General features: G+C 42.0%; 1 protein-coding gene across 22 annotated transcripts in view; it reads right to left on the bottom strand.

The window, feature by feature from the left end:
• baz2b (bromodomain adjacent to zinc finger domain 2B) overlaps positions 1 to 24548 on the bottom strand; it is a 64970-nt gene that overhangs the window by 29117 nt on the left and 11305 nt on the right. For all 22 annotated transcript variants that reach the window (XM_023953372.1, XM_023953365.1, XM_023953380.1 and 19 more), the window contains exons 2-3: positions 23682 to 23721; positions 206 to 391 (exon numbers count right to left, since the gene is read on the bottom strand). In XM_023953372.1, the coding sequence (XP_023809140.1) occupies positions 206 to 389 (184 nt within the window). In that variant the 5' untranslated portion in view covers positions 390 to 391; positions 23682 to 23721. The remainder of the gene's footprint in view (positions 1 to 205; positions 392 to 23681; positions 23722 to 24548) is intronic.

Raw genomic sequence — 24548 nt, 5'->3', positions numbered from 1 at the left:
AGGGAGAAAGGTGTATTTACACTGCCTGTAAAATAACTGTGTAGTCGTTACTGAACGAAACTCATTTTAATGTTGTAGAAAGCAGAACGCTGAATGCTGTCATGGCATGACGGTGAGTCTTTTTGGGCTTTCGTTGGGATTTTTCTTTTCGTGTAAGGTTTTTTTTTTTTTTAAAGAAAAAAGTTAAGGCAGAAATGTCCCTTACCAGACGTGTTAAGGGGGGATCCCAGCGCTGATGGGCTCGGGGCCAGGCTGCTCTTAGAGTGGGGAGCAGGCGACGACGAAGAGGAGGAAGAGGAGGACGAAGACGAGGAAGAGGCCGCAGGGGAGGAGGTGCGAGCAGCAGACAGGGTGGGCGCAGGGGAGGCCAGCCGCTCTCCAGACTCCATATCTGTCAAACACAATCCAATCAGCGGGGTTACAATAGCAAAGCACACCCACTCGCGTGTTCGCAGAGACACACATTTAAGACACACGCGCGCAAATGAGCGCCGTCGCACCTACACAACAGCACACACATGCACGTGTGCATACACACACCTTCTGACACTTTTCCTTTCACATCTCACTTCCCCTGAACAATATTTCTATTTAGCCATGCTCACTGGCTCTCAGCCGCCATTGATTGAATATGTGGTGTTGTAGAGGATGACATGTTTAAGGACTTTGATAATAAGCAGCAAAGCCAGGTTTCCATTCGGATGCCAGAAACTATCAGTAGTGCAAAAGTGTTCTTTAGCAGGACAGCCACTTTTCCAGAGAATTCACTCTGTTGAGTCGTAAGTGGGATGTTTGGAGTGACGGGGGTCAGGAAAAAGGGAAAGAAAACACACTCCAGTCCAAAACAGACTAACAACACGTGTCACTTTTGTTCCTCCAACACTCAGGGCCACACAAGCACAACTCCTGCATTCTCTTGTTTAAAAAAAAAAAAAAAAATCCCTTCACACCTACATGCTAAAAAAAAAAACCTCTTCCATTAAAAGCCTTCTTTGAAGTCTTTAAAGACAGCACAGCTCTTTTTCCTTTGCAACTACAAATACATGGGTAGGCTTTTAAAAGTATGCCTGCATTAACCGACTCTGTAGCTTTCCATTAAAAACACCCTCAGACTCACCATACCAGTTATTATCATCCAACCAACAACATAAGCCCTGACGACAAACATTTGGTCATTCCGGAAACAAATATTGGATTCACACTTGTGAGCTTTAAGCCAGTTCTGCTTACAAGACAAATCACAGTATGGTGATGCCCACACAGCCGCCGACTTGTGGAGCCAAACAAATATGACCGTTTCAAAACACACACACACGCACGTTTCAAGCACACACCTCCCCTGTCTATCACATCAACCTGACTCCTTTTCTCTTCTTTCCTTTCCATATCCCTCTGCCTGACACTAATCCAGGGCTGAAAATCCCCTTCAAAAGCACAGTTTGCAGATTGTGTTTTACAGGCAGGCTTTGTTATTGTGTCATTACACATAAACAGTCTCTGCCTCCATCTCTCCTTCTTTCCCTCACTCCTAAAGCCCCCTCCACCACCTCCTCCTTCTCCCCTCTGCAGTGGGAGCAGAGCCACTGATTAAATCTCTGAGACAAAAGCTGCTATCCTCTGAATATCAAGTATCAGCCTTTTGCCAGGAGCAACACTGACAAGAGAGAGGGAGAGAGGGAGAGGCGCGGATGACAAGAAAACCTGCTGCAGTCCACGGGGAGGAGGCTGGTGTGCCATCGGACTTGGGCGGCCATGACTGCTGTTGCTGCAGTAAAAAAGATGGTGGTTGTGTAATTATGAGGAAGGTCAAAGGTCCTCGGAATGGCCTCCCATGCAAAATGACAGCATGTGGCGTAAAAGAGCTACATTACAGCAGTGAGTAAACAGGTCTTGCGGATCATTTGAAGAATAAGTTTCTGCATGAATGCGGAGTTTTGTGGTTCTCCAAAAACCTGTTACCTCTGCACACACTTTGTTGCACAACTGGCTGTTACACTTGTGTGCACTTTCACTTTGGCTGTCAATTTTTTGTTTTTTGATATCATTTAAGCATTAAATGACTGGGTTTTTAAAAACATAATGTCTTATTTTTGCCCGGATTTGTGTTTTTTGTTTTATCCCAGATGTTCCAGGCAAAAAAAAAAAAGGCGTAAAGAATCATTAGAAGCTTGATAGAAATGGAGGAGCTGTGGCCCATCATAATTATCATAATGCACATGAAAACAAAAGGCTTGTGTCTCCAAGGACGAGCAAGCTTATGTGGTGTCAGCTGGTAAGTGAAGCGCATTATTCCCTACCTTTTTCAGAGAGAAAAACACACAGAAAGAGGCAGAGAAAGGAAACTAAGAGACCAAAAAAGGAAAAAAAACAAAGTATAGCCAAAACAATACACTCTGATTTTGTTGGGAAACAAAAAAAAAAACTAGAGAAGATGAAGGACAGGCTGTAAACCATTCCTGTCGTTCTTCAATATCTGCGCCTAATGCCTCGCCTTGTCAAAACGTGATGATGTGAGCAGAATTGATTTCCCCCTAACAAACAACAAAAAAGCAATCCCTCCTTTGCAGAGGTGTAAAGCATAGCTACCCTCCCCCTCATCTTCTCTCATCTCTTACTCTCTCAAAGGGCCTCTTTCTGGGATGGGAGATGGAAAGAGAAAATAGGGGGGGACAGCAGGGGAAGAAAAAAAAAAGGAATGAATGCGAGGCAAGTCCATCTTCCTCCAACAAACTACAAACTGATCACTTTAGAGCAATTAAACCTAATAACAATAATAAGATTGAGCTCAGCAATGTCCCACCCAATGCACGGCCGCAACAATGATTGCAACAATAATGAAGCGCCGAGGTATTTAAGGATCCAATCCTGACTTAATTATGAAAAATTAAAATGGATTTAGCATCAGAATTAGCTTGATTTTATAGGTAATTAACAGCACACAACAGTGGCGGGATAAGGCAGGCATTACCCACGTCTGTGAAACGGCTAAATCAATTTGACTAGAACAACACTAACCAATCAAAACACACAGCGGCGCCATCGCAAACAGCAGGTCTTGCAGATGCAAAGAGAGGCAGAATTTATGCTAATAGCTCAACGATGATTTATAAGATGTGTTCCAACGCCCGCATTCGGAGTCACGTCTGCAAATACAACGCCAGCGCCGGGCTGTCATCGCATTGCACCTAATGGCGGATAGATGCAACGTCCCTTAAGGAGAGTGTGGCTATAAACAGCTCAGTGTTTTATGATTGCATGTGGCCTTCACAGAAGACTCTTCACTTGTCAGCATCTTCTGAAAAGAGGGTACAATCGCATGAAGGGGAGATCGCATGTGTGCATTTAGCAGGCAGCATTGCCGCTCCTGAAGGAAGCTTTACATCATGCTTTTGATTTGTGGCACTGCATGTTGGGTGTTGTGCGTGTCTGAGAGGCGCTCAGTTACACATGCGCGGCTTTAAAGAATTGTTTGCGTGCATGTGCTCGTCTACTTGTTCGACCCAGTCTCAAACTATATAACCTAACCGTGTCTCAATCCTGCCCTCTTTTTCTCCTCACCCCTTTAACACACTCACACACACATCCATGCACATACACACAGTAACAGATGGCTGATACTAACTGAGATAATCCGCCAACATAGTCATCAGCATGGATCAGTGGTAATCAGAGTGTGGACACAATGTCTCTTCTCCAGCAGTAATGGAAGGAGCGCCTGGCGCAAGAGGAGAGAAATGCATTATTCCCCATGATGCCGTGACCCCATTCAAAGACACACGGCAGCTCCAAGCTTTTTTTTTCTCCTCCTCCTCCTAACCGCAGACGACAAAGACTATATCAGCGTCGCCTCTGCAACATTCACTCAATCCCCTGGATCTCTTCCTGCTCTCCTTTTATTGTGATCTGCCACCGTCAAGCGCAGACCTCTCTTTGAGTTTACCTGACTCAGAACAGCAAGCAAGCAAAAAGACCAGTCAGTTCAAAATGGGATTACAGGTAACAAATAGGGTTGGAGTAAGAAATCATTGTCAGACTCCTGTTTTGGCATGTTTTCTACATCATCAAGTCTTTTACAAAAAACATAAGGTGGACAATATGAACCTGCTCCTCTGGCGTCTTAGTGGCATCAGTCATTCACATGAATCAGTCAGTACCAGGACGAGAACAGCACACACAGAGCTGTTTTCTGCTGCACTTGTGAAAGTGAAATCATTATCACATCACTCTGAATCAACATCAGAATCCTTTACTTCTGACCTTTCATAGATGCGCCAGCGGCACACTATTTGAACTTTATATCGTTGTGTGTTTAGGCATGTTCATGTTTCCTCAGCACGGCGTGTACATATGGACATTTAGCGGTAATGAAGCGCTGCTAAGAAAGATTATTGAACTCTGTGCAGAGTACACGTACAAGCTTGCTTCATCGCTTTTTCTCCTTCCTTTGCCTAATCTCCCCGTGTGCGCACAGTCAGCCAGGAAGTGACATAACCAAACACCTATGCAAAGATTAAGACAACCTTTGTCCTGTGTAAGACATCAGCTCAACAGCATTTAAAGGCACATGTAAATGCAAACTACCGTATAGTCCTGAGTTTGAAGGCTTTATTAAGCCTGCAATCTTCACATCTTTGTTGAGTTGCAGAGTTACATCACTCTGGCACCGTGTGGCACTTTTTAAACATGTCAGTCCCCAGTTGAAGTTCATTTCAATATTTCAATGGAATATTTCCAAATTATACAATAACTCAGTAAAGTAAATTGGGTTAGAGCGCCTGAGTGCTGTAACAAAGAGCCAGCATGTCCCATTGAGGTGACAACAGCTAGAGTGACTCAGGCTCCTCCCCCAATCCGACTCCTGCCCTGTGACAGATGGTGAAGTAGGGGATGTAAGGGGATGGGCACCGTGTCTCACCCGTCCTCAGTTAGCCCTGGCAGTCCACTGATCTGCTTTTTTTTAAATGTATTCTTAGAGCCACACTGCTACTTTTCTGCATGTAACCCTGAAGCTCACCAGACTAGAGCTACTAACCGCCCGCCAGGGTGAAAAGGTAATGTTATGCTCCTCTGCAACAAATGGTCAAGCGTGGCATTAGTTATAAGGTATTTCCAGTATTAAGTGGCCGACATTGTTACTTATACTTGTGTTTGCCACCATGAAAGCGTAAAAAAGCTTCAGATGAAACATAAAACCAGAAGGGACATAATCTGTATGTTTTTCAAATAAGAAATCGGTTCCTGCCAAATGGCTTTACTCCCTTTTTTAAGCATACTGTAGATGCCAATGGTGGGAATCTACACCCCTACTCAACATCCCTCTCTGCAGGGTTCCCAGTGACAATAATGTGATTTTGGGACATGGTGATGACTCGGTGGAGGGTAATAGGATAGGCTTGTCACAAGTGTTTGATGTCAAACCTATGTGTGACAGAATAATGTTACTCAGCTCAACCAGACACAGTACTTCTGCCATTTCCTTGCCATAAATGGAAGAAAAAAAGATGTAAAAAATAAGTCTGTGTGTATGTGTTTGTCTAAGAAAATCTGACTGTGTGTATTTATGAGTATGACTTCTGCATCTTTTTGTGCAAATACACACACTCATATCCACTTTTCTATGCATCATAAATAAGCTCAACCAGAAAACTCCCATCCCCTCACACATATTTGCATCTGCATCCAGCCAAAGCTAATTATTCTCCCCATGGTAACGTAGCATGGTTTTCATGCAGACAAAAAAAAAAAAAAAAACAGAAGCGTGCATCAGACAATCATCCCTGATGAATCTGCCCTTCTCCCAATGCTAGCCACTCAGACTCATATGCCAGTCTCACTGCTCAGTATTTCTCAAGACTGAACCACGCAGACTTACTATTGCCTGAATGTGTCCAAAGGAATTCATTATCACCGCTGAATTTCCAGAAACACACATGAACAATCTCATTGCTAGGAATTCAAAGTATTTTGTTGTTGTGTTCTTGCAAGATTAACAACCAGGTTCACACTAATCCTGCACAATATACCGCAAATTTATCGTTATCACGAAATCAAGCTGTGCAATATGCATACCGCAAAAGACGGCGAAAATCGCAATAAATGGTTACCTTAAATGTGCTAAAACAAACTCATGGCAGCTTAAAATATTGAACAAATGAAATAAATCGCTTTATGCATTTAACCAATCAGAAGAACCCGTTTACGTTTTTGATTAATCAGATGAGCCCTTTTATGTTTGATGTTTGCCTCCTACGTCGACAAGGGTCATTTGGAGTATAATTTTTAAACTGTTGCAGTGAAATGGAAATGATGTTTTGTTTAATATACCGCAATTTATATCGTTATCGCAATATTAATTACCAATATCGCATATCGCGAGTTTTCCTCATATCGTGCAGCCCTAGTTCACACAGTGACTTAGTTACAACAAACTGCGCACACACAAACAAATATATATAAGATATATATATATAGATATAGATATAGATATAGATATATATATATATATATATATATATATATATATATATATATATATATATATATATATATATACACATACATACATACATACATACATACATACATACATACATACATACATACATACATACATACATACATACATACATACATACATACATACATACACACACACACACATATATACACAAGAACTTGGTTTCCTAAAATAAAAATTGTTGACCTGAAAAGAATCTATGAAATCCTTTTAGAAGTCAAGTGAACCACATAACTACTGATGAAAATGTGTTGCACAATGCAAAAAATGACAAATACATAAACACATTTGGTAGAAAAGAGACTCTGCTGATACATAAGTGTCTGTTTGAGAAACTGTGCCTAATCTCTCTAATTTGTTCTTTTTATAACCAGGAAGAGCTGCCCTGCTCTCTGGGTAATCAACATCAGTTCTATCCTGTAAAAACTCATGGTTTAATCTACTGTCTAGTGTGATTTTTCCAGCAAAAATCCTATAACTCATTGTGCAAACCCAATTTACAAAAACATGAAATGAACTAACAAATGAAGCTAATGAACTGCAAATAACATTGATAATCTGTGAAAACTTCCAGGAAAAAATGGGTAAAGGAAAGAAATCTTTACATATGCATAATGTAAAGAACATGCATGTCAAATAGCAAAACAAACAGACACTGACAGAAGAATGAAACAGCCTGGGAGTCGTAGACCTTTCTCGAGTAGCTGTATAAGTTCTTTCTGTTCCTGTGAAGGAGAAGAACCCACACAGAGTTTCATTCCTCGAAAGCTAACTAGTTAAACAAAAGCTTAGATCAGAGGGTAAATGTGACATAACGTGATAAATAGTGGCTGAAATTGTTTAACTAAAAGCCTGGTTTTATGTTAATATGCAGATTATTGGTCGTTTACAGAAACAGAATTGATGCGGTGTGTGCAGCTACAAACGCTGATTTTACTGCTTTGCCTATTTACAAAGCCACTCTCCTTCTTTAACGCCCAAAATGTAAAGCTTTTATAGTATATGATGAAAAAAGGATGTTTCAGGGAGGTTTGCTTTCACAAATAAAGTAGTTTTCTTGTAACATCATAAGAGGCCTTACTAGTATCATTCATTTGGATCAAATATAACCAGCCACAATTGTTGTTACTTTTTTCATGACTTATTCCTAAAAGAAGTTAGCAGATTTCCTTTTTAAGTAATAATAAGGTGAACATCTAAATTCTGAAAATACCAATTAGACAAACAGTAACATTTGGAGACCACCTTCGACATTTTGGCATTTTTCATATTTTTCTGACATTTTTCAAACCTGCATAACCCAGCTTTTCTCCAAAGTGGTGTGTGTGTATGTGTGTGTTTGTGCTGCAAATGTTCCTCTGTTTGTAACTTTGGCCGCGTCCATGAATATGTCTTTAATCACACCGATTGTTTTGGGTGGCACTGAGCTCTGCACGCCGCCGCTGCCCTTTGAATCACAGGGGAACTAATCTAGGAAGAGCTGGTGGACAAAAAAACCCACAAAAGAATATGTCAACACAATCAAGCCTGGTGTCTGTTGGAAATTGTTCTCCATATTTATGGAGCTGAACCCTACTGGCAACAACAAGCTACAGTGTGAAGCCGTGTGTCAGTAAAACAGCAATACTTTACAGCTGCAACACAATATTAAAAGTCCTAATGCAGGATTTTAGGCTTTAGGTCACATGTGTGATGTACTGTGTATGTAACAAACGGTCTCATAGTCCTGCACAACACAACTTTTATCAATTACCAATACTTTGACTTAAAAATTACAGAAATGTGTGATTTCTACCAATCATTTAGCAACGTGGACACCAGTGGAGTGGGTATAATTATGAGAAAACGTGTGTAAATATCACATTTTATTAAAAAGTATTTTTAAAATAATTTCTATTTATATTAAAAAAATAATGGAAAAGAATAGACTTTGCAGACTTGTATAAACACTAGAGGTGCCACAATTCTCAGTTCAAAACCAAGCTGTATGTTACACCATGAAAGAGAATTGCGTGAAAAGGGAAATGTTAAATCTCTGCTGCTTTCCTTTGTTGAAAAGCCCAACCAATTTATTCTTTTATTACATCATACCAAACGTGTTGCTTACTTATCAGGGCAAGCAAAATAAATAAATTAAAAACATTTAAAAAATCGTTTGTATCCATACATTTGAATTTGTTGTTTAAGCAGATTTATTTTTGAGGCACTCTGCTTTTTTGGCCGTCTGATGTTCGGAAGGCTCTCACAATGCGCAGAGATAGAAATGACCAAAAAAAACTAGCAAAGAGGAGCTTGTTGCCCAAACAGAAACAGATCCTTCAGTTATTTGAACTGGTCTAGTTTTGTGACTTCAGACTTGGAGCATGAAACCAAACCGCATGCTGCCAAATCTGTTTGGAGGCTGTTGATACCAAAAGTGGGAGTACGACGAATTTGTTTCAACACTTGAAACAGAGACACTCTGTTGAGTGCCAGAAATGTTTCTCTTTACAAGATGCTCAAGCCAGCAGTAACACACAAAGCACCTGCCGCAGTGCTTGTATTTAGGTGTACTTTGTGTTCAGGCCAATTTCCAAATGAGATGTTACAATATAATAGTTTTGTTCAATATATTCTGTCATTTGTTAAAGACCCACTCCAATAAACTGGCGGGTTTGATGTTTTTGGCGTGGCCTTGTTGCATTTTTTTAATGATGACGCAGCTGCTAGAGCCAGTGGGCCACAAGCTCCCTGCCCCGCTTCATTCTGATCCATCTACTTGTAGACAAATGAATCCATATTTCCCTCGCCTGAGCTGGAATCTGACTCAAAACTGTACAGTTGGATAGCTTCAATATTGTTGTTGCACCAGTAATATTAGGTTGAGATTATGAGGGGCTGTAAGCTAGTGGGAGAGAGTGTAAACAAAGGGATCATGGGAAGTCCGGGTAGGCTTACTTTGCGACCCACCCACAACAATGAGGTGAACTTCTGCCGCTCTGCAGAATCTATGTCCTAGAAAACACACAGATTTTGGCTAAAAGCGACATAATTCACAATCTATTATTAAAAGACCACTGGGAAGACTTTTACAAGGATCAACAGACGATTGGAGTGGGATTTCAAATAAAGTAAAGGGAGGGAGGGGGAAAAAAAATCGATTAAAATTGAAACATTTTTAGGTTTTTGTTGTCGTTTTGAAAAATACACTTTACAATTTAAACATCACATCAAAAACGTAAACTGTGACTCCATAATCAATGTTGAAACCAAATCTTTAAAGTTAAACGTTGCATCCCTAATATAATCCTAGAAGTTAAACAGCAGACCAAAGGGCAATACAGGTGACTATAGGAAAGAATTTGTTCCATAGGATCTGAAGAGGTCACACATTCCTTTAAAAAATATTAAGGACATAAAAAATACAAAATGTTGTTTCTGAAAAGCATAGGATGTGTGATTTGGGACCTACATTTGTCTGGTTTCATCATTATTTACCACACCTTGACCCTTCTACCCGTTCTGTTGCATCCCTCTTTACATTACACTTCCCTTAGAAATGACATGCGTGTGTTGAAATCAGCATTAATCCATCATGAGCAGATGAAACGTTTGAGCCTGATGCATCTCTGACACAGACTATTGGATTTAACGCCGTATACAAATGTCTTCATCTTTACAAAGTTTCCAGAAAAATACTCAAACTCCAGAATAATATTTGAAAGTGATCTACTGATGAGTAAACGACACCCGCATATTTACTGCTCCACTTAAATAAATACAGACTCAATTATGCTGAGAAGACACATAAAAAAAAAACATGTTTCCGTTTGCTCCACGCGTGTTTAAATGCCACACAGATCTTTGAAGATTAATGCTTAGTTTCAGAGCAATTTTGGCAGCGTTTGCATTGATGAGAGACATTGCATGAGCATTACACTAAACATGTCAGTCCCCAGCATCCCTCTGTTAAAGGGGAGCGCTGTTAAACACGTGAAAATGACCGACTGGAAGAGAATGGTGTTGTATTGACAGAGGAGGAGGCAAAGCAGCAGGCAGTCAGCCACTCTGTTCTGCTTCACTGCAACATGGGAGGGAGGCCAGCGCGGACGCACACACACAGATGTAAAAACACACATACAGCCGTGTACGCACACAGGCCAGCATACACTTGCGTAAACGAACACACACACACACACTTGCACACAGCCCTCCCCTCTCGCCCCGGCACACACACACAAACACTTGCGCAGAGTGCAGCAGGTAAGGTGCCAGCACATCACAGCGCTGCCATTTTTCAGTGTCTTGCTCAGGGAGAAGCGCACTGACATTTTATGAAGCACTCTGCAGAAATCAGCAGCTTGTAATGGCGGCTGGACTGTCACTCCTCGCCACTCCTCACACTCGCTCTCTGCTTCTCCTCAAACTGCTTTTAAGATATTATCTGTTTCATTAGCATAATCTAATCAGTTTTACTAAATTGGCTTTTAATTACAAAGACCAATCTCTCTTCTTAGTGGGCTTCAGCTTTTGTATTTAGAAAGAAAAAAAAAATCAACTAAGGGTTCACATCACTCTTAGGGGTGAAACCGATGGCTTTAGGGGTCCATGTGGAAGAGACATCAATTGCCAAAACAAACCACTTTCATTATCTGTTAACTCTAGTTTAGAAGAACACATCATTTGTTGATTTTTACAGATAACTTCGACCAACTCTCCCTTTGCCTCAGTTACTTCAGGAGTGCAGCTGATCTGTGAATCCTCTTCAAAAGCAGCCGTTTACTCACATATTTATCTGACCTTTGGAATCATGGCTCCTGATATTACGGAGCATGCTTAGTGGAAAGACCAAATAATTAAAAGCCCAGCTGTTAAATATGTCTTCTGCATAAAGCATGGGAGGGGGGGGGGGGGTCTATAACTATGATTAACTCTCTGGTATGTCGTTGTGCCTGACGAGCACTGTGTTGAGCAATGATTAACAGCCACTGACTCAACAAACGGCTGCTAGCGCATTAACAAAATGTTTACATTAACCAGACCCTTATTTTAAGCCACCGCTGTGGCTATACGCTAAGGCTTGTTTTTCAGCCGGCGAGGAGCTGGCAGCATGTGGCAACATGACAAAGCTTGGCAGCCATGCTCTAAACTTTGCCTCTTTAGTTTCACTTTTGCCCATGAGGTCTTGGAGTAAATAGTATACCCGTGGGGGGGAGAACAGAAAACAGCAATTCTACTTGAAATATGTGGGAAGTGTCAAATCTCTCAATGTGGGCTATGCTATAAACCTTAAACTAAGCCGATTTCATTAATGTGACATTAGCATTTATAATGAGAAATGGGGAGGAAAAAAAACCCCTAAGGATATCTTTGTGGTGATAAAGAAAAGCCCACACATACACGTTCATGTTTATGCCCACGCACAGACACATGAACAAACATAAACAGGCAAACACCAGCCCAGATATCAGCCGCTAATTTACATCCTGATTACACAAAAATTATAAACCAAGAAGGACTGCCGAGGAGGAAAAGGCACCCGTCTAAAAGTTGGTACTTTTAGACGGGAAAAATGGGGGAAATGGCTGTAAAGTGACAGTGCTACTTTAACCTTTCACTTGTATCAATGAACTGAGCAAACAGTCTTGGACAAACAAAACCCAGAATGCATTTCACCAGATTTGTTAATTACAGACATTTTCCAAAGAAAATCCATCTTTTTGTTTTGTTTTTCCGCAACCAACAAATATGGAGGAGCCCCAACGTACACATCATGTGATGTTAGACAAAATGTCTTACAAATAAATCTGTTCTGCAAACTCCAAGTAGGTTGTGACAAGTTTCCACTTGTAATTTGTTTGAGTGAGAGACTTTAGCTTTTGGAGGAAGTCTACGGCTGAGCGGATAATAATATAACAAGTATTGCAATCATGATATTTATGAGACATCTGATAAATAGTTTAGGACACATTTATTGCTAAATATAGAAATTAACGAATATGTAAGTATTTGATGAGATACAGAAGATTTTTTTTATCAATCATGAATAAAACAAAACATGATATTGAGAAGAAATGACAGTGAGCAAAAGAATAAAAAAATGATCCTGTGTAAAGTCCACTCAACTAAAAAAAACACACAAGTGGGTTAAATTACAAGACTAATCCACATTTTTAACTAAAGTATTGGAACTTTTATTTGCCGCAGTGTTCTTACCGACTTCTGCTTATAAAAGTTGATTATATTTCTGAACATGCATGGTAGACAAATCATGCTGCTTCCTGGGTGTTAGGTAATACACAAAAACCTCACAGCCAACAAGCATTAGCATTTTTTTCCCTTTTATTCACTGCATGCTGGTCCTGGGAAACAAACTGTTTTATCCTGTGTCAGCATGTTTTAAATGACAGAAAAAAACTACCAGGGTCATTGATTCTAGTCTTTTACAAAATTCAATATCATATAGCTTAAAGTATCATACAAATTGCATTTATTGTGCCAACAAATTATTTTGTGTTTTTTCCTAGATAATGCTGTACACGGTTTAATTAAAGATCATTTATAAGTCTGTAACTATTTAACTAGTCAACAATAAGACAAGTGGTTAGACATTAAATGTTCTTAAATAGTGAGATTGATTGTATATTTTATTCATTATTAATAGTAGTATGGCTTTATAACTTTTTTTTCAAATGTTTTTTTTTCCAAAAATCCATAGAGAAACGTTGTTTATGGAACGATCTTTTGAGCCAAAAAACAGGACTGTTTTCCTGTTTTTAAGTTTCTGTGTCCTCCTTTTCAGCGTCATGGTGACAAAATCAGGACAGAACTGAAGTAAAAACGCACACAAAACATTCAGCTTTGTTTCATTAAAGACTATAAGTTAAAACGCATTACTTAATGTGGATTTTCTTTCCTCTTTCTTTTTATAATACAGAGATACAGGACACAGAGATATTCTTTAAAAAAAATAGACCCACAAAGAACCTTTTTTCAATTACTATCTTTTTGTTGCTTGACCCAAGACTTCTTTTCCTCCCCCAGGGGCAAATGTGTAAGACCCTTTTAAAAAGCAAGCTGTGTGCCTTTAAAGTAGCTTGTCACACCACCGATGGGGTGCTTTAAAAAGCTGTGCAGAGAGTCCATAATGGTGCTGCCTCTTTTTTCTTTCCCACTTCCTGTGTTGGTCTTTTTTTCCCCCCATGTTATCTCAGAGGAAAAGTCAAAATATTTGATTTTCTTTTAATACTTCAGCACTACTTTCATGAATCTACAGCCTGTGTGTGTGTGTGTGTGTGTGTGTGTGTTGAGAGCACCACTGCTGTGCCACACTGTCTTTTCATAATAAAATAACCCAACTTTCTTGGGTCCAAACAGTTTCTGGTGGCAAATCGCTCATAAAGCTCACCGCCAACCCCTGTTATTTGTCACCTAGTAGTATTTTGGGAGCAGCCGAGGAGAGCAAAGCAAAGCAGCTTTAGCTCTCCACAAATATCTGTTTGTGATCCGCCTGTGTATCTTTGCCGTGTCATGACGAGTGGATTTGCTTGTGCGGTGCGGCTGAAACCAAAGCTGCGTATAGGCCTGTTGTTGATGGTTGTGTCTCACCCACTCACTACCCCAGAGGGAGCCGGGACCAAGACCACTGCTCAGGGTCTGTCTGCTCGCACACATAAAACACGGGCTTGGATTACACAGGGCTCAAAAAAATGACTCATCCTAAAAGGAGTGAGAGAAGGGAGGCCTTTTTGTGTTGTTTGTGTTGCACGTACGCAGGAGCACACTGCACGCGATGATCGCTACATCACAGGCTCAGAGTGAGGACGCTGTGGTTACACACACCTGCCAAAGACAGATGTTAAGAATAAATCAGAGGGAAGCTCAGAATGAAAAGAAAACTGCACACTGCTGTAACTCCACTAACTCACTACACACTAAACTAACTGGAGAGCAAACAGCTGCACATGACAACACACCAGCCATGACAGTAACAATCGCGTGCAGGCACGTGACGTGCAAGCAGAGGCTACATCCGACCAGGGCTGTTCCATTCCAAGCTTAGCTGCACCAAACAGCGAAATCTTGCTTCATAAAAGTGTCATAACAAAATGTTCACTTCTACAAAAGAAAATGCAGAAGCGCTCTAGTGTGTGCAAACAGTGCCTGGGGCTCACAAAGCAGGGATGCAGGTCTTGGCCAAGTCAAAATCATGCTTGCGGGACGATGACTTTTTATCTGCAGGTACATTTATGATCACATTAGGAACAGAACATTTACGGTAGCCAACAATCCCAACAGGAAGATGGCAAACGCAGCCATGAGAGACTCAAATCACACTAAAATAGGTGTTAAAATAGCTGTTCTGACAGAGATTATTTAAAAATGTAACCTAATGACCTCACCACCGACTTTAACCAGAGCAAATGGTGAAATGTTGGTGCAACTATAACCCAAGTAGACAGATATGTGATACTTTTACAAAAGTCATTCAAAACAAATAAACCTTTAAAGTGACTTTCCGAGGGTTTCTTAACAACAAAGCTGGACACAGAGCACAGAAGCCTCTGAATGTTAAATAATTAGCACACAAATTTAGACCAGAGTGTTTTTTTCTCTCCAGTGTAGAGAGATTTTCCTTTTTTGTTTTCCTAGCACTAATAAAGGTCTTGTGTGCGCTCCCACTGAAGACATGAAAATGAACTCGGCGTTTATTGAAACAGCTAAAAACATAATAACAGGCGAGATTCTTGGTCAGTGTTGCCTCTATACGCAAGTTTTCTATTGTCGCTGTAGCTGTGCTTTAAAGTTGACAGGTATGTGCTTCAGAGACCATTTTTTATTTTGACGGACTAAGGAGAGGTGCCTTCTAGCTTATTTTGTGGGTTAACTGTTCACCACATAGACCTGCATTGATGGACGAAACTGTTGCAGGAAACTCTGCTTTAAAGTAGAAAAAACATCAGTGTTGTTTCCAGCGATTGGGCTCTGAGATACTGAGATGCTCCTGGGCTGCCAATTATCTAACCATATTCTAGAAGCAGCAGGAATCCTGTGATGACAAACAAGTCACAACAAGGCTAAAGGTAACACGAGCAGTTAAAGAGGAAGCTTGTTTTGGTGCTGCTGACTCTGTGAATTACACAATGTCTTTATTATCATACATTATACTACCAGATCATCAACATGTAGCACACTCATCGTCTATATGTACATGTGTCACAGAACTCCCCTCACATCACTATTTCCTGGGACCTTCTCCCTAAAAAAATGGAAATAAAACACTGTCCAACACCCTGTCCGTCGGCCTGGCACACTTCCTCGTTCCTCAAACCGCGTCACCTACAATCAGAACTCACACAAGAGGAGAGCCTTTGACTGTGTCTGCAGCCATGCCTGTGAGCAGAGTGCGTCACCAGTGTTTTTCTTTTTAGCCCGGTTGTCTAGCAGCCTGAGAGAAGTGGTCTGTGGTGTAGGTAAGTATGCATGTTGTGAGTGTGTCACAAACATACAGCCTTCATGCTCTGTAGCCCCGGATAACACAGTGACTTAACCTGCACTGCATCGACGTGATCTCTTCCTGGCTGTCCTGAAATGACATTCTACTGTAAAGCTCTTAAACTATCAGGTGTTGTGTCACAATATGTATGGCTTGAAACTGTAGATGTGAATCGTTTCCCGTGTAGGTGTGTGTTTGTATGTGTGTGTGGGTGTGTGTGTGTGTGTGTGTGGGTACATATTCAGGAAAGAAGTGGTTGAGTGTGGGCGATCTGTTTTCAGTTTCAGATACAGGGCCATAACTGAACGTTTGTGTGTAAACTGGAGAACCTGAAGCTGAGAGAAGATCTTAAAAGTTGTGCTTGTGAAGTGGTTTTCCAAAGATACCAAGATATTTAATGGATTTATTTATTCATCTTAATCTAAGAGCGCTCATTTATGACCACAATTTACAGCCACGGGGTTAAATTTAACCCAATTTCCAGCTTTTGTGATGCCAAAGAATCCAACATCCATGACTCAAGAGGTCAGGCAGCCCATCGGGGCTGAACATTAGGGGTTAAGGGAATGAAGCCAAGTGTGAAATGTGAGAAGACAAGCCAACATGGTTTCTCAGGCAACAAATAGGAAGGCGACAAACATATCTCTGGCACTGCAAAGAACGTGAGGTATGTTAGGAAGAAAGACCATCACGTTCTCTGTGTTTTCTACGGGGACAAATTTGGGAAAAATAGAGTTAGACTGGCTTTTGTACTGGCTGAGTTTAGACATGTTAATCAGTAATTGCTTGTTGTACTTCAGACGGGAGGCATTTGAGCACATGGGTGAGTGCGCATATGGGTGTGTGTTTTCTGGCAAGTCCAACATCACTTGGATTTGAGCTGGTTGCTGCAACAGAAAGCTCCAGACCAAAAGATAATCCATCTGGACTGTTTCCTTACAGAACATATGGAAATGCAGAAGGTTTTTTTGTTTGTTTTGTTTTTTTTGTTTATTTCCGCCTACAATAGTTATTAATATCTAGAAAAAAACATTCACACATGCCCCACTAAGAGCTAACATTACAGCAGAAGAAAAGTTCCCTCGAAAGCCTAAAAAGGGGAAGTAAGGGGCTTTATTCCCACGTTACCATCTATTTTCCCCCCTGTATGTACAGAAAGCTCTCAACATGTCGGTCAAACGCATCCTTCAGACTAAAATGACGTCATCCAAACCGCCAGTCACAAAATGACTTATTCCTCTTTAGTCATTTAAACAAACATAGCCTCTTTTTGCCCATTTGAAAATAATTCTCTTCACCGCGATCACAGACCTTTGCCGGTAAATAATCGCTAAACTACCAAGCAGCGATCGCCCGCAGGAGTGCCGAAAGCTCTTTTAAAATGACAGCTCTGTAAATTGTTTTAATTATAGGCGACACATTTAACAGCCTTTGGAAACATCAACCTTTTTCTTCAAGCCCCCTGAAAAAGAGAGAAAGAAAAAAAAAGAGAATCCGCTGTACAGTATATCCTGAGAATTGCAGATGTTGTTGGTGTGCGTGTGTATAAGGAAAGCGTATGAGTGCACGTGTGAATACAATATTCATTTTGCTGCAGGAGGACAATCTATGCATAACAATGAGAGGCGCTAATGAAATCAGCCATCAACCTGAGATACATACATATTAAAGCGGGACCTCGGAGTGTCATTCGCTTAGTGCATCATTTGTTCCCACTCCTTTTTTTTCCCCTCTCCCTGCCACCTGACCTTTAGAGTGCGTACCCCCCCTCTAACTTCTCTACACTAAAAATAGCAAGTATTTCTGCAGGTACGAAGCATCATACATACATACATCCATACATGGATGTTTCTACATGAGATTCTTGAGAAATGCAGGACACAAGAGGAAAATGCGCCACTTCTAGACTAAGTAGTGCATGTTTGGTCAAACTTCAGAGATCATTTAAGGAAAACTGTCAACGCTTCAAAACAGCCAATGTGGTGAAAGATGTACTGTCAGTGTAATGTCACATCATCCCGGCTGCCGGAGAATCATGCTCCTGCTTTCTCTCTGAGCACACTTCATAGCTTTGGTCTTTCGGCTCTCCCTCTCTCCTCTCTAACCCCCACCCCCACGCTGGCAGTGAAATGGATCCCTCCACCTGACAGTGGCCATTTTGAGGCTTCTCTTTTCTCCTCTCTACTTCTGCTTCCTGGTAAACAATGGCAGAGGGATAATTGATCAAACAGCCAGGGAACCCTCTGAGCAGGGGAAGGTCACCGCCCGCCGGCCTGGCTCACTGAGGAGGGGAGGGATGATGTATGCATGTCAATACGCGTGTGTGCATTTATGTGTGTACAAAGAGCTAAACACATCTATGAAGGTTTGCATGATTGACTAAAAACAGAGTCATACAGAGTGTGTGTGTGTGTGTGTTTGGGGTGGGGGTGGGGGGTATGTGATGCTCTTGAGTTGCCATTTTTCTTTCCTGACAAAGACTCCATCTGCCACAGAGCCATTTGCTGCCTCCCGAGTCGGCGAGCGTTATGCACGCCGCGTTCACCTTGATGTCACCTCTACGCCGCTCATGCCTCGCTGATGTTCCACACGCTTAAAACACAAACACACACAACACCACACACTGCTTCTCCTCCAGTATAAACCGTCTCCCACTCACAAACAAACACTCGGTTCCTGTCACACGCACAATCTTTTGCACTTTCACACACATATGCACACATATCCAGTGTGCCTAAGCAGCGGCCCTCCCTTCCCTCTGCACGGCTGATATCACTGTGCAACCATCAGCGCTGTGCATTGTGGGAGTGTCTGTTGGGGCAGGGGAGACGCGACAGGGGCTGAGGGATTCACACGCCTCTGAAAGACAGCCAGAGGGAGACAGAGGTGGGGGCTGGGGAAGGGGAGAGGCAGAGAAAGACGGAGAGATACGGAGGGGGGCCGGTAACTGGAAATGAGAGATGGCATTTTAAAGAGGAAGCTGAATTTCACCTGCAATTACCGTAGCTCCGGGGCACATGGCTCGGTTAAGAGACATTTCATTCCAAAGCCACCGCGTATATCTGCCGCACTGAGCCCTGAGAGGCACATAAAGAAGGAGGGAGAGAGAAAATAGAGTGGTGGAAAACTCTTCTCTGCTCAAGATGGCCCTCAGCAGATGCAGCGATGAAAGAGAGGAGGCAGCCAGGGATGTGACTGGTAAATGAAACTTAGCAGGAAAAGGTAGAGAGGCGAGGAACTGAAAGGAGGAGAAAGAAAAAGGAAAGGAAACTAGGACACATGAAAGAAAAAGGGGTATCTTATTCAGCAGGTCCCAACCCAGCCATCTGCACGCCAGACCAGACAGCTGAACTGGGCCTCTAAGAGCACACACAAACACGCGCATACACACTCACACAAAGACGGAACACAGAGCAAATCTAATCCAGCGAGCACAGATACATACACGCACTTTGGTGGTAAAACACACGGAAATCTGGATGTGTTTAAGAATGAATGTCATTCTCAGTATTCCAGCAACTTCTTCAATGGAAATCCTTTGACTCTTCCTGTCTCTCTTTGAGTCAGCCCACAAGAGTTTCCCTGAGGCTCCATGTCCCGGCTAAATTCACCAGACACACTGCTGGGTTTCATAGCACTGTGACTGCACAGGAACATTAATGAGCGCTCACTGGGAGCTAGGGGCCTCCTGGCACTGCTAATGGATCCTCCGAACTGCAGCTGTATCCAGGTTACAACCTGGCTTGGCCCATGGGCTCTGGGGCTCCATATAGGAGCACACTATCCCCACCCCCCACCCCCCACCCCAGCCAGAGGCTTGCTTTAAAGGCAGAAACGGTGTCCATGCCAGTGGACTATGGTGAAAGAAAGCAGAAGGAAATTGGACCTGCAGAATAAGGTTAGGAAGCAGGAAGCGATAGAGGCCATCAGGGGGACTGGCCTGTGGCAAAGACAGACACCACGCACTGAAGAAAGCTGAAAAGATGCAGTCTGGCAATAAATGTGGGAGATCACCCAATAAATGTGGAAGTTGTCGTGAGACTGCAGTTACTGATGAAACTGTGTGAGACAGAAAGAGAGTCTCACCATCACTCAATATGTCTGTCACATTCACACACGTGCAAAACCTAAAACTATGTGCAAATGGTAAAAAATATATACATTTAACAAACCGATACCTGTTCCCAATTTACATTTGAAGTTTTTACTGAGAGCTGAAGTTGCATCATAACAGTTTTCAAACATGATGCGAAGTTCACACCATGCATTTTCAGCATATGGTGTTCACACTGGACCTGATACCCGATACAACCGTGCATATTAGCGCATGTCCATCACCTACAGTTGGAAGAGGCTTAGTCCGAAATGTCTAAGAAGAGCAAATCTAGTGAATGTTGTTCCAGGCTTTTTCTATCACAGCTCCATTCCGATATATTTAAGTCTTGGTGTCACAAAATTCCGGCTGAGTACAAACCGCAGTTATTCATTTCTCCTTCATGATCTATTTTCACACTGTTGAAACTTCTGTGAATTAAAAGGGGCGCCAACCATACATCACTACCAAATCCAAGTCCCTGATTGGTCAAAGTTCAACCTGGTTTAGCTTTCAAAGCTTGTTCAATAGATGCTCGCTTTGTACGTCTCTACGCTCATAGAAACTTGCGTAGTGACGCAAGAATGTAAAGGTTTTAACCAAGGCAGCCAAAAACATGCATTTACGCATTGGAAGTGGACGATTGAACATGGGTTGCCAAGGGTGATGTGAATGCAATTCGACAGTGAAAAGGACAGTGAAAAGTATGTGAACTTTTAAAGTCAACAGTTGCAAAAACACCCCAAGCCCAGCAGTTTACATGAAATATCTTTTCTTTACTTTAAAAAAAAAAATTAAGACACACAGACTGGTCATCTTGTTGCCCTCTACAAGAAAACTCCCAGCTTGAGTCCTTTTGCTTCTATTTTGTCTGGCCTTCATTCAAAACGCTCCCCTTACAACGGCGCACATTATGGTCTGTACGAGCAACCCCCTGAGTGGACTAAGGCTCCCTGGGTGCAGGCAGTGATTCATGACGCGAGGGCTCTGTAAAAGAGCAGCCTCTCCCTAAGCTGTAGCCCTTCGTTCGGACGGGCAGGGCAGTGGCTGCCCGGCAGTGGGGGTGAAATCAAAAGTCTGACCACAGGACTTGAACCCTGTTGGGACACAGTGGGTCGGGAGGAGGCGGCGGAAGGGAAATGAGCAGGGCACTCTCCCATGTGTGTGGAAGTGAGTATAAGTAGGAACGAAAGAAACACACAGACACGGACGGATGAGCCAAAAACGAATGCTGGAGCGGGTCTGCTAGATCTGTGCGCCTTCCGATCCCAGGGACAATCTCAAAGCAGCTCTTTGACAATCATAGCTTCCAGGCAAGTACAAAGTACTAAATGTTTAGCCGTTATCGCTAACACTTCCCCATTTTAAGAGAGCACCGGTTTAAAGGGCACTGGGAAAAAGACAGCAGGAAACAAAGTGGGCTCATAAATGAAAGCTGAAAAATGATAGTATTTGCTGGGATTGATGAAACACTATTCAGGTTTTGTGACAGACAGGGAGACACAAATTCTTTCCCCTCAGGCAAGAATGTGTAATTTCCTCTTGCACTGTCACGAGAACCTTGTAAAAAAATATCTGCAGCTCAATGATTGACTGCTTGCGACTAATTTAAAGCGGGGTTTCGTGCTTCTAAAAACCCATCTCCCTACCTGTGTCTACCTATCTAACCTAAACAGAGAGGCTCAGAATAGAACCGTCGCCATGCTGTTTTGCTGTAACGCACAGTAGGATGGGGATGAAAATGCTGGCCCCACAGGACATGTGAACACACACACAGACACACACAGACATAAGGAACGGACTGCTGTGGGGCTGACGCAAGACTATCTCTGTCTCACGTGTCTCTCCCCTACGGCCGCCCGCTGCTCCTGACCTTCGAGATGTTTTTCTCTCTCCTTCTCCCTCTCCTTTTATTCCTCTCTACTTCACACTCTCACTCTTTTAGACACACACAAACACACACACACACAAATCTCTCCTCCCTGTTCTCCACACCTCCCAGCCAATCAGTATTTTGTCATTAAAGAGCATTGCATTTCCAGTTTGGATCAAGCAGATGGGGCTGCGTAAGCATTGCTGCTCCCACCTCGGCTTGAGTACAGATGTATTACAGCGCTCCGCCTCAGCGTTAACAGACGCGCAAACACAACATATCCTGAACCAACAGAACCGGTCCGATTGTGGACAGCAGCTTCATATGGGGAGAGTGAGCAGCTGCGTTGTGTCACGTTTTTGTGATGAAGCTGCATACCTGAAGACATGCTCTGAAAATCAAGAATGCCAAACAACCGACAAGGGATATTGTTTCGTGGCAAAGCCAGCATCACTCTTAACCCAGCACATTTGGCTGCGCGATCAGTAGATCAGATCAGTGTGTGCTTTGGCAATATAATAAAAAAACACCACTAAACCCCTTACATAATGTTTGACGGGTTCATAGCAGACTAGAGCTACGCTCCTAGGCACATTCTGCACTTTTTCCTTTTCCTTTTTTGTAATTTCAATGTTTGTTTGTTCCTTTGGGTGTTTGAGTTTACCAGCCCCCACACACACACAACCCCTTTTCTTGTGTTCCAAGCAACAAATGTCAGCTAATTATGTCATAGCTGCTGGATGAGTTTCATTTTTTTCCTGTCCTCTGTTGTGCCCGTTCTGTATGGAGTCATGCAGCCAAGACATCAGCTGGGGGAGAAAAGAAAATGCTGCAACCCTTCACAACCTCAAAACTGATTCCCCAAGAGAGGACTCATCAATACTTATCAAGCGTGATACAACCAATCCACACCAAACTGCAGGGGGATGTAATGCATCATTTCCAGCAAGACATCAACAAGCAAGATTTGGCCTTGAAAGAATCAGGTCTAGGTTGAAATTCAGTCCCAAGTACAACAAGTAGATTCTCTGACCTCTTAAGTTTGGATGAAACTCTTCTTACAAAAGATTCCATTTGATCTCACAAACAGAGGGCCTTCCAGTGAGAGGAAATAGGGAAAGTGCAAGTCATTGTCTGTTTGCGGAACAATAAACTGCCATCTTGGTGTGTGAAGTGAAGCCTTAAGGACGCGTCCGCACACACCCCCTGACTACAGCTCGCTCTCACGAACAACGCAACCGAGAGGAAAAGAAAGGAAGAAATTCAAGCAGCACATCACATTACACATAAACAACCAAACACAAGCCAAGACGCCTAACCTTGAAAAGAAGTGTCAGGCCCTCTTAACAGCTATTTACATTCAGTGTTGGCACTGAACAGACACCCAAGCCAAAATATGTTTATTAGGAGTTTTGTGTTTCATGCAAATATTCTGATTAGAATAGGAGAAATCTAATTAATTGCTTCATTCCCTGAATGAACCCCGAATTTGTAATGTAATCATAACAACTGCTTTTTCAAGGGGTTCTTGTTAAATTTAATTGGGAAAAAGAAAAACATCCTCTTTCACTGAATGAATGAAAAATCAAATTAGGCCTGAAACTTGAAGAGTTTGCAAGTTTGCTTTAGTGTGCCTCAAAAAAAAAGAAGAAAAACAATAAGACAATGTGAATTTTAAAACCATCTCCCACAAAAAGAAAAACACAGAAACTGTTGTACTCACTGTTAGAGATGTCTTCAGCTCTTTGACATAACTGTAACACCTGAGGACAAAGCACAGACAAACGATCACTGTTTTTCAGGTTACACACACAATTTTGACTCATGGGAATAGGGCGTCTCGGGTATTCTTTTCTCTATAAAACAGTGAATTGCTTATGTACAGCGTTGTGATTATGCTAGCTTGGAAGAAAAAAAAAGGAGAGGCCTGTAAAAGTGGCAGTATGAAACATTACACATCTTGTGTTCTTTAGACAGATCAAACCAAAAAGTACAGAGTCGTCTGACACACAACTGTGGTAACATGCACAGAGAGATAAATCACGCCCTCCAAAACTCTCTTTCTCCCTGAACCCTTTCTTGCAAAACCTGTTTGTTATAAATGGATGTAGACATTGGAGCTTTTGAGAGCTAGGATATTTTCCCTAAACACAAGACGGTTCTTGCAGAGAACCAAGCCTTACCAGCATTCTCACGCCCATCTTTCATGCATTGTCTGCAAAGCCCTCCTGTGCTCTTACAGAGTCTAATCTAAGCAGCTCACCGTAACAGACACCACCCTGCTTTGTATGTACAGCAAGCAAACACACACAAGATTTTGACTACTTCTATTTAAACTGTTAGAACCTATTGTTGAGCACAAACAAGGTTGGGAGAACACAGTTTTCGGCTAATATGTCAACTAGAGTCATTATAACAGTTGACTAATTTGAAACACAGCAGAAATAACCTATACATAGATATGGAGATGTTGCTACTTTCAGATTAACCCCAAGATCTGGGCTGTACCATGCTTGAATAGCCATTTGTGATGGTACAAAGTCCTGAAACACATCTATCTGGTGAAAAGCAACAAAAGCTTTGGTAAATT

The sequence above is a fragment of the Oryzias latipes genome, chromosome 3, assembly GCF_002234675.1.
Source record: "Oryzias latipes chromosome 3, ASM223467v1".
NCBI classification, from domain to species: Eukaryota; Metazoa; Chordata; class Actinopteri; order Beloniformes; family Adrianichthyidae; genus Oryzias; species Oryzias latipes.
The sequence above is the reverse complement of the archived record's forward strand: the minus strand, read 5'-3'. Positions and strand labels throughout refer to the sequence as shown.